Source organism: Metopolophium dirhodum, chromosome 1, assembly GCF_019925205.1.
Source record: "Metopolophium dirhodum isolate CAU chromosome 1, ASM1992520v1, whole genome shotgun sequence".
NCBI classification, from domain to species: Eukaryota; Metazoa; Arthropoda; class Insecta; order Hemiptera; family Aphididae; genus Metopolophium; species Metopolophium dirhodum.
In genome coordinates this window covers 149,459,792-149,472,001 of record NC_083560.1, presented here as the reverse complement: position 1 = coordinate 149,472,001, position 12,210 = coordinate 149,459,792, and the positions used below count along the sequence as shown (strand labels likewise).

General features: G+C 33.2%; 1 protein-coding gene across 1 annotated transcript; it reads right to left on the bottom strand.

Annotated features, from left to right (window-relative positions):
• Nucleotides 1–3,733: 3,733 nt before the first annotated feature.
• On the bottom strand, nt 3,734–8,982 carry LOC132933358 (uncharacterized). The gene is made up of 2 exons (XM_060999653.1): nt 8,781–8,982; nt 3,734–8,733 (listed from the first exon to the last, which is right to left on the bottom strand). Exons 1-2 carry the CDS (start codon nt 8,980–8,982, stop codon nt 3,734–3,736), a joined length of 5,202 nt encoding a protein of 1,733 aa, XP_060855636.1.
• Nucleotides 8,983–12,210: the final 3,228 nt, after the last annotated feature.

Genomic DNA, 12,210 nt, shown 5'->3' with positions numbered 1-12,210 from the left:
GAAAGCATCCAGAACCTTATGAAGCTAAACATTTGTCACATGATAATTTTTTAGATTTTAAAAATCATCATCACTATTAAATCCATTCGCCCTGGACGAACAAAAGGAGACCCTGAGGTTAAGGATATAAGATCTCTAAAATATGATCCTAAAGCACAAAAAATTCAATACAAATTATCGTTTGATGATGATTATAAAGATTTACCACAACGAAAATCACAAATCAAAGACCTACCGTTATTCTACCCTAAGTTATACAAAGAACCGATTCCACTTAATAAATCTAAACGGGATGATCTTCAAAAGTTGAAACCATTTTTACCTATAGACACACATCCGTTTTATGATTCGTTACCTCATGCCAATTAACACAAACCAAAGACTGGTAAAATATGACATTTTTATATTAATATTATATTATTATTATTATTATTATTATTTATATATTATATTGTTGGTTATGACAATTTATATTACATTTTATTGTTATTTTATTTTAAAGTACTAAATAATTATTATTTAATTTTTATACTGTTTAATATAAGTTACAAGATGTTAACTATTTTAAACTAAATTTATAACTTTTTTTTTTTTAAAATATTTTTATTAAAAGACTATTAAGTTTCTAGTCAAAAGTCATGAATTTCATTTTATTTGTTATACTGTTTTTATTATATTGTTATACTGTTTTTATTGTATTATTATAATGATAATAGCTGTATATTTTTAATTCGTTAAAAAACAATAAAGAATGTTTGATTTATAGCCGTACTTACTAAATTAATTAGGTACCTAACCAATTAAGATATCATACAATTTACAAAATAAATATAGCAGGTTATAAGAAAAATAAAAAATAAATATGGACAGAAATAACTCGTATTACCAAAAAGGAGTGAAACAATAGCTTGTATCTCCAAAAGCAATTCCACGTATATCCAAAACAATTTACTAATAACACGTAAGTACCAGATATCTAGAAATTTTTACAGAAATTGGTTTTTTTTTCTGTTGAGTAGTCATATAACACGTAGTACTAACTTTAACTAACAAAATTAATTTTACATATAATGTGCAGTCAACATAAAATAGTTTTTTCACTCTCCTGAAAAATGTTCAAAATGGAGATACGTGTTGTTTACGTGTAGGTAACGAATTGTTTTATATATTTTTTGAAATGTTTAACATCTATATAATTTTTTAGATTGATATTTAGTGAACCGCATAAATATAAACCCGTATATATAATGCTTCTTTGACCAAATACTTTGTTCAGATTTGGTACAAGTATATTAATATTTTGCTTATATCTAGTGTTGTGCTCATGATCTAATGTAGGAATTAAATTTTTATGTTTATATACATCAACTAGAACCGATAAATTATAGTTAAAATTAAGATTTTTTACATTAAATTCATTATAAATCAATTCAATGCTAGTAACCAAGATAAATCAAACATATTTACGAAACATTTAGAAAATACCTTCCAACCGCATTATAATATTTTATCACCCAGCAAAATCCAAGAAGTTGAAAGCTTTCTCAACTCTCCACTACAGATGTCCCCTCCTCCTAAAGCCTTTTCCCCTGGTGAAGTTTACTTTAATATTAAAAAGCTCCCAGGAAAAAAATCCCCCGGATTTGATCTAATAACTGCGGAAGTAATCAAAAATTTACCTAAAAAATCTATCTTATTCCTAACACAAATCTACAATGCAATGCTCAGATTATCTTATTTTCCTATTCTCTGGAAATACTCAACTATAATTCTCATATTAAAACCCAAAAAGCCCCCGGACTCCCCGACTTCTGAGACCAATCAGTCTCCTCCCAATATTCAAAATTATTCGAAAAACTGCTATTAAAACGTATTCTACCCATTGTCGACACTGCAAACATTTTACCAAACTCTCAATTTGGCTTCCGCAATAGCCACTCCACCGTTCATCAAGTGCACAGATTGGTAGACAAAATATCCTATGCCTTGGAAGAAAAACTCTATTGCACTGGTGCGTTTCTAGATGTCTCCCAGGCCTTCGACCGCGTGTGGCATGCTGGTCTTTTATATAAACTTAAGATTCTTCTCCCTAGTCACTACTATTTAATCCTTAAATCCTATTTAGAAGACCGTCACTTCTCAGTGCGAGTAGGTTCCACCTTTTCTGCTCCTACTTTAATCAATGCAGGCGTACCTCAAGGCGCAGTCACAGCTCCCCTCCTATTTAACATATATATATCTGATCTACCTTCTTCCCTCCATACGCTTGTCGGTGACTTTGCCGACGATAAAGCTATCTTAGCCTCTAGTTCTGATCCTCATCTAGCCTCTAGCTATATTCAGGACCACTTTCACCTTCTCCAAGCCTGGTACAAGGAATGGGGAGTTAAATGAATGAATCTAAATCGATCCATTGTACTTTTACGCTTCGGCAAGGAGTGTGCCCGACCCTCCTCCTTAACAACCAACCCCTCCCCACTGCCCAATGTGTACGCTACCTTGGAGTCAACATCGACCGTCGACTTACCTGGTCAGCTCACATTAAAAATAAAACTCGAACGCTGAACGATCGTTTTCGTCTTCTTCGGCCATTCCTAACTTCTAAAAATATCAAACTACCTACTAAATTACTGCTGTATAAACTACTACTCAGGCCCATCTGGTCCTACGGTTTGCAACTATGGGGCTCAGCCAAAGTATCAAATACAAACCGTATACAAAGGTTTCAATCCAAAGTCCTTCACGCCATCTCCAAAGCTCCCTTCTATGTTTCAAATGATACCCTTCATTCTGACTTCAATTTACCCACCGTCACTGAACTAGCCAAGCTCCACTATAAACGATTCAATAACAAGTTAACACATCATTCCAATCCCCTTATTGTCCAACTATCATCTGCAACTATTCCAGGAAATCCCCACAAAAGATTAAAAAGGCAATGGTGTCGTGACCTACTTTTATAATTTAAAAAAAAAAAAAAAATGTATCACTACAACTTATATGATCTTTGTTACTTAACTATTATGTATTCACTGCACTATCACTATTATTAATATTATGCTAGGACTAATACCTTAAATTTAAATTAATATTCATGTTGAAGTACCTCCGATGGGAGGTCTCTTCCCTCAGTCTCCTCTGTCTGTGTTTTTTTGTTATTATCACTTAAGCTTATTGTTCTAATTGTAACAGATAGCGTAATAAAGAATTTTGTTAAAAAAAAAAAAAAAGTATTCATTGGTAAATTTAGTAAGAATTTAATAATACAATTTATAGTGACAATAAGTTTTGTTAAGATATATTTTGAGGCTCCACCCCAAATTGATATACCGAAGTATAAATTGATTGTACTAGTGATAAGGAAATTGTTCTTTTATAGTATTTGTTACGCTGGTTAATAAATTTAACGCATTTTCTTTAGTGGACTGTAAATTTTATTTTTATTTTTACACGATATTATGCTAGACACAGTGCTCACGTCCGACTAACAGCAGTGCAAGAGGGAGACACCGATCTAGCGACAATTAACATTAATAATAAGACAAAAATACACTGATAACGACCAGGTACTCATTAAAGTGCATAGATAGCAATAATATATAATAAGCCTACGTGACAAGCCGCCCGCCTTGAAATAACATTTCAAATAATAATTCAAATTATATAAACAAAATTTAATTACATCTAATAAGCATATTATACAAACCAAATAAACAAAATATATTTTTTTTTTTTACAAATTACAATTACCCACAAATGGCAATGGACATAATTGCCTGACGGCTCTACGAAAAGTTCCATTCGCCGTTTTAACGTCAGCCACGCGTATAACACCGTCTTGCCCTGGTATGACATTGATAATCCGACCTAAACGCCATTTCATTGGTGGAAGGTTTTCATCGCGCATGAGTACAATGGAATCTTCCTTCAGTTTGATACCCTTTTCGCTTGCCCACTTTGCCCGTTCCTGAAGTTGGGACAGATACTCTTTGCTCCACCGTCTCCATAGAATATCCGAATATTGTGACGCGCGTCGCCAACGAGATAGATAATTTGTTGGTACGTTTGTGTCATCAATTTCTGGTATGGCGGAGAGAGAGTCACCGATGAGAAAATGCCCGGGAGTTAAATGAGACATATCACTAGGATCGGAGGACATAAGTGTTAAAGGACGACTATTTAGACACGCCTCTGCTCGGGTTATAATAGTTAGCAACTCCTCGTAAGTAAAGTACGAATCACCCAAGACTTTGGATAATAAAGATTTCATGGATTTTACACCTGCTTCCCATAGACCGCCGAAGTGAGGTGAACGGGCAGGTATGAATTTCCAATCAATGCCTAAATCTGATAACGTATCCATAGTCCTTTTTTTATTTTCGTCACTATGAAATAATTGGTACCATTCCTTTAGTTTCCGGTTGGCCCCTACGAAATTCGTTGCATTATCTGAGTATATTACCATGCTTTTTCCCCGACGGTCAAAAAATCTATTTAATGCGCGTATAAAAGCATCGGTGCTCAGGTCACTGACGAGCTCGAGATGTATAGCTCGCGTAGCTAAACAAATAAAAACGCTTACATAAGACTTCACTTTCGGGGCATTTCTTCGAGTGCTAGTTTTAACCATGAAGGGCCCGGCGAAGTCTACTCCACATCTTAGAAACGCGCGGCCTGGAGATACCCGATGTTTAGGCAGATCACCCATTATCGGTTGCATTATAATAGGTTTTTGTTTAAAACAAATAACGCATTTATTTACTATGTTTCGTGCTAAATTGCGACCGTTAATTGGCCAGTAGCTCATGCGTACCGACGATAACATAGCTTGTGGACCTCCATGCATTAGTGTTACGTGCTCATTACATAACAATAATTTCGTGAAATTACTATTTGGTGGTAACACTATAGGGTTACGCTGGAATATCGAAATTGATGCTGCATGTTTTAATCGTCCACCCACGCGTATTATATTATTCTTATCTAAGAACGGTCGCAGACGAAATAACTTACTCTTACTTGATATTGCCTCTCCGTTAAGCATAGATTTTATCTCATTAGCAAACTCATTTCTTTGAACAACTTTAATTAATGCCGTTTTTGCCAATTTTATTTCGTCAGCACTTAAATTACCAATCAGTCGGCACCGGTCGCCTGGTTTGTCGGTTTTACGTAAGCAATTAGCTTTAAATCGTAAACAATATGCTACGACTCTTATCAATTTACCGAAAGACGAATACCGATTTATGATATTTATATCCCTTGCCGTAGTGCATAGAGCGCTTATCTCATTTATTTTTGTTTCTGCGCTCTCCTCGTTGCAATCTAATGAGCGGTTCGTTGTATCAGGCCACTCGTTTTCGTGTCGTGACAACCAACTTGGCCCGTTCCACCAGACTGATAAACTCGCTAATTGGGTGGGACAACAACCGCGTGAAATCACGTCAGCTGGATTATCGACACCGCTAATGTGAAACCAGTTTGAGGGAGACGTGATCTCTTGAATTTGACCAACTCGGTGTGCTACGAAGGTTTTCCATTTTTTCGACGTTGACGTAATCCAGCACCATGTGACGCTGGAATCAGTCCAATAATATGCTTTACTGATTGACAATTTCAACCTTGGTACGATCTTATTTGCTACCTTTGCTAGCAATAGAGCGGCGCACAATTCCAATCGTGGTAGCGACAATATTTTTAGTGGTGCTACCTTTGACTTTGCGCAAATTAATTGTATCTTATGTTTGTTATTCATGTCCGTACAACGTAAATACAAACAACATCCATATGCCTTAATACTCGCGTCCGCGAAACCGTGTATTTGTATCGAGTGTATTTTATCGTTTATCGTAATTTGACGCGGAATTTTAATTGCATTTAGATGCGATAATTCGGATTTGTATTTATACCACTCACTGCTTATCTTTTCCGAAACCGGTTCTGACCAAGATAAACCCTCTTTCCATAACTCTTGCATGATTAATTTTGCACATACTATTACCGGACCAATTAAGCCGAGTGGGTCGTATATACGTGCAATATCGGCCAATATGTTGCGTTTAGTAAGAGGCGTTACTAACGACGTTTCATTAATCTTATATTTAAGTTCATCGGTGTGAGAGTCCCAATATAGACCAAGTATTCTAGTTAAATCATTACTTGTCTCTTGAAAATCCACTAAGCCATCATTGTTGTCGAAACCATCTCGAATTATATCCGAATCGTTAGACGCCCATTTACCTAGCTCTAATTTAGCTGTAGACATTAATTTGATAAGTGCATTGCGTATCTCGATTGCGTCTTTCTTTGTAGCTGCGCCGCTGATAAAATCGTCCATATAAAAATCATGTGCAATTAATGGTGCTACTGTTGGATATTGAACTTGTCCGATTTCCGATAATCTTTGTAAGCAAGCCGTCGCGAGATAAGACGCAGGTACTGTCCCATAGGTGACAGTGTTTAATCGATATATCTTTATAGGGTCATTATCGTTCTCTCTCCACAATATACGCTGATAATCACGATGTTGCTCACAGACCTGTATCTGTCGGTACATTTTTTTTATATCGGCAGTTAACACAAAATTGTGCGTGCGAAATCTGGCTAATATGTGAATTAATTCTTCTTGTATTGACGGTCCCTTTTGTAGTACGTCGTTTAAACTAAACCCACTTTCTGTTTTTGTTGATGCATCAAATACTACGCGTAATTTTGTTGTGAGACTGTTTTCATTTTGGACGCAATGGTGAGCTAGATAGCACATACGACCGGGCAATTCGATTTCTTCGTTATCCATATTCTGTGTCATATGGTTTAATTTTTCATATTCGTTCATAAATTTTACGTAATCCCTTTTCAGCGAGGGATTTTTTCTAAATCGCCTTTCTATTGCGAATAATCTTCCTTTTGCGATGTCGTAGGAATTGCCTAATTTTGAGACGTTTCCGCGAAACGGTAGATGTACGACAAATCGACCGCTCTCGCTGCGACTAACGTTCTGCTTGAAATGTTGTTCACAAGTTTGTTCTTCCATCATGTACGGTTTGCTTTGGCCATAATCCTCGACGCGCCAAAACTGTTGTATTACATTTTCTAAAGACTCATATTTGTTTTCATGACTGTTTGATGCATAACAGGAAATCGTGTTTTTTATGTTTGTGTCATTTGATGTTAAACCAGAAATAATATATCCAAATTTAGACTCGCGATATACAGAGCCATTTGACTCCGGTTTATACTGCTGAGCTCCCACAATATCATAAAAATGACGTGCTCCAATTAATATGTCAATTTTCTGCGGAACGTTATATGACGGATCCGCAAGTGTAATCTTTTCGAGTTTCACCTTACTTTTAGACACACTCCGCGCAGGTAACTCTCCCGTGATTTTTGGAACAATTAATAATTGCGTGTTTATTTCATAATCACTCACACGCGATTTGATTCTTAACGATACCGTTGCCGTCACGTTTTGTTTTGAATTCCCAATGCCGTAAACAATATGATTAGTCTTATTTTTAATTAATTTTAAACTGTTTACCAACTCCGCACAAATGAAATGATTAGTAGACCCCGAATCGAGCAATGCCCGGGCGTAAGTCTTCTCGCCGTTTAAGCCGAATACTTCTACTACTGCGGTACCTAGCAACACGTTATCTGTCTCGTTAGCGACATGTGCTGTCGTTGACGTCGTAGCCATCTGTTCACCTTTATCTGTGTTTACTACTTGTTCGTTGATATTAGGTTTTTGGTTTAAATGTAACATCGTGTTATGTGGTTTATTACATTTAAAACAATATTTACCAAAACATTTACTACCGCTGTGTTTGCGTAAACAAATTTTGCACAGATCCAGTTGGACTACTTTGTCAATACGATCACGTGCCGATAAAGAAGTAAATACGGGACATTTATAAATAGTGTGCGGCTGATTACACGCATAGCATATAGCCGTAGCTGTCGATGTAAATGCCGTTGAACTTGTTGCGGCTTTGTATTTATTATTTTTAATAAACTTTGAAAGACCTTTTTCCTTTTTTGCAGACTCTGTATTTATATATTTCGACGATTCAATGGATTCGGATATTTGGAATCGATCCTCTATGAACTGGATTAATTCCGTAACGGACGGTATTTTGTCCTTGACCGATTTAATCTCCCACTCTTTCAACGTCTCGTTGTTTAATTTTGAACACAGTATATGCAACAACAGTGGACCCCACTCTTTCGGCTTCTGTCCAAGCGTTTCTAGAGCTTTCATATTGCTGACGAGATCGTCGGAAAATTGACGTAATTTTGTCGAGGTGCTCTCGTTTATTGGAGGCAAATCCACAATATTTTTTACGTGCGTCTGTATCAAAATTTTTTTGTTATCGTATCTATTGATCAGACTTTTCCAAGCTATATCATAATTTGTTGCGGTAGTTTCCAAATATTTTATACAACTTGCTGCGTCGTTTGACAGAGATGACCTTAAATAGAAAAACTTTTCTATGGCAGTCAAGTCCTCGTTAGTATGCATTACAGACATATAAATATCCTTAAATGACATCCATTCGTCATATTTTCCTGAAAAAACTGGAATATTTAATGGAGCCAATCTAACTATTGATTTCGTACTGCCTCTTTGTGTTTTTTCTTCGCTGTTTTGACCCCAATCGATCAAATTTTTGTTTCGACCTTCGAATTTTCCCTTTTTGACACTCTTATACATATCTCGGCTTCTGACATGACCTTAAAGTACAAGTTTTCAAATTCTATTCGGTAGGGATAATGTTCACTTGTATTTCGTATTTCTTCGTCGTTGTCCTCTATTGCCGATTGTACCTTTTCAAATTCGTACCAGTTCTCTTCTATTTTTGCTTTACGAATCTCAATCTGTACGACTTCTCGTCCTTCTGATTGTATATAAGTTGAGAATCTAGTTATCGCTGCCTTTAATTGGCCTCTTCGCGCTATCAGTGCTGATATGTTTTCAGCCATATTTAATGCTCTTGTATATAGGTATAATTGCCAACCGTTCAGTGTATCGACCCTATTTAAAATTATTGAATAATGGAATATCCAATAATTATATAATCTATATGATTGTTGCTACGAGTTGTACTTTGTACCTGTCTGCTATGGGCGGACTCTGTTAGTTTTTATTATTTATAAATAATTAATTTTACTAACTACGAATTGCTAACGCTACCTAACCCTTGAATACGTGTCTATTTTGTAGTTTAAGGAATAAGGGAACTATGATAATTTTTATACGATAGGAATGACTCTCTTACCTTGATTTTTATTCGTTAGCTCATCCCGCGATGTGAATTTTCAACACGAACCTCTTTTTGAATTTCACTGACACGATAACCCGTTTGAAATCGACATGAGATAATACACGACACTCTTGCGATCCGGCCGATGGACCAAATGTTACGCTGGTTAATAAATTTAACGCATTTTCTTTAGTGGACTGTAAATTTTATTTTTATTTTTACACGATATTATGCTAGACACAGTGCTCACGTCCGACTAACAGCAGTGCAAGAGGGAGACACCGATCTAGCGACAATTAACATTAATAATAAGACAAAAATACACTGATAACGACCAGGTACTCATTAAAGTGCATAGATAGCAATAATATATAATAAGCCTACGTGACAGTATTTATTAAATACATATCTTGCATCTTTGAAGAAATAGAAGAATTTACGTAGCATGTTATTTAAATAATTTATATGACTTTCCCATTTAAATCTATAATCAATAATAATCCCTAAATATTTTATTTCCTGTACTTTTTCTAGTATAATACATTTAGGATCACAAACTGTATCGTACTGTAACTTTATCGTTTTATTACATTTTAAAGAATGTACTATTAGTTTATATTGTATTAATGTATTTGTCGGTTGCTGTATAAAACAAATATATTTTGATTTCATAAGATTTAATTTTAATTTATTTTTACAGAACCAAGCATAAACAGTATTTAATATGTTGTTTGCTTCATTGTATAGTTTATTATCAGTTCGATAGCAAAATAGCTGTATCATCAGCGAAGCTTAATAATTCTGTATTATGATTAATTTTCAGTTTTAGTAGATTATTAATAAATATGATAAATAATAAGGGACCTAGAACAGTGCCTTGAGGTACACCACAAGTCACATTTAGATCTTCATTAGAATATTCATAACATTTAACTCTTTGAGTCCTACCACTCGGAAAAGATTTTAATAGATTATTTGCTACTCCACGTATTCCAGAATTTTCTAATTTCTTTAGTAGTAGTTCATGGTTTACACAATCAAAGGCTTTTTGCACATCCAAAAAATACCCATAACTTTATTGCTTTTATCGAAGTTACCTTTAACAAAATTGTCAAATTTATACAGAGCATCATTAGTTGATAAACCAGATCTAAAACGAAATTGTGATTTTGAAAAAAAAAGATTTTTCTTCTAAGAAGTCAACTACTCTAAATTTAATACATTTCTCAAGGACTTTTGATAAGGTTAAAGATAGTGAGATTGGTCGGTAGTTATTGCATAATAATTTATCACCAGATTTGAATAAAGGCATTTTTTAAATGTTTTAGAGTAGATACCAGTTGTTAAAGATTTATTGAAGATAATTGATAAGGGAAAAGAAATAGAATTTGAAACATTTTTGAGTATATAATTCGTTAGATCATTTTCAAAATATGAATTATTATTTTTAATTTTAGTAAGGAGTTTATTAATTTCGCCTTTATCAATAGGTTTTAAAAATATACTATCATTAATAATATTGTTATTCTCATTAGTAAATAATTTATATTGATTTAGTTGTTCTACTTCTAAATTTTTCCTACATTAACAAAAAAGTAATTTAATTCATTACATATCTCAGTTGTTTGGTTTATAGTAATACCACCTTTATTCCTTATCATGTTGATATTATTCTTAATCTGACTCGGTTTTCCAATGACCTCATTTATTATATTCCAAACTAATTTAGAATCAGACCGAGCGTGTTTTAATTTCTTTTGATAAAATAGTTGTTTAGATTTTCGTACAATTTTATTTAATATATTTCTATATAATTTATAGTATTGCTTTAATTTAATATCAAAAGGCCTGGATCTTATTTTAGCAGATAATTTTTCTCTATTTCTAATAGAGATAACGATACCAGTTGTAATCCATTCTTTTAATTTGCGCATTTTATTTGATTTGTAATTATTATTTTTAGATATAGATGAGTATTTTATGAATTCATTCATTTTAGTATTGAAAACTTCAACCATAATATCTACTTTGTCACTGTTCAAATGAGCATACCAATCTTCAGTTTGAATTAATAAATTTAGATGATTAAAGTCTATTTTATTTGAAAAATTGTTATTATGATTGTAACTTTCGTTGTTATTAATATTGGATAATGTCAAAATTGTAGCATAGTGATCTGTTATATCGCACCTTAAAATATATGAATTGATTTTATTAGAATCTATGTTATTAATGAAAATATGATCAATGCAAGTTTTCGAGTGATTAGTCACTCTAGTAAAATTATTTATACAAGGTAAAAATTCATTTATCGTCATAATATTTAAATAATCATTACTAATATTTGTATTTTCCATTATATTAATATTGATATCTCCACTAATAATACTTATATGTTGTTTATTTATTCGTGATAAAAAAAGGTCTATGCCTGTAAGAAAAGATTCCAAGTTATCATTTGGCGATCTATATATGCATATTAGTGAAAATATTAATTCATTAATTTTAAATATGAGTTGTATTGAATTACAATTTAATAAGACCTGTTTTTCAATTTTTAATATATTTATTGATTCTCTAATTAAGACAGTAACACCATCACTCTTATTTAAGGTTCCTAACGAATTTATAGTTTTGTAACCATTTAATTTAAATTCATAATCATATAAAAGTCATGTTTCGCACAGTACAATAATATTAAAATAATTTTTCACAGAACTTAATAAAATAGTCAGATCATTAAAATGAACACTAATACTACTAATATTGATTTGAAAAATTGAGAAAGTATCATCAAGTAATGTGATGATACCTATGGAATCTACATAATTTGATTTAATATTATTTAATTTTAATATTTGATCAATATTTGGTAGATTCATATTCATTTAGTTTAAATTATATATTTCATTTGTAACGGTACCTACTAAAATTATATGTGTACTAA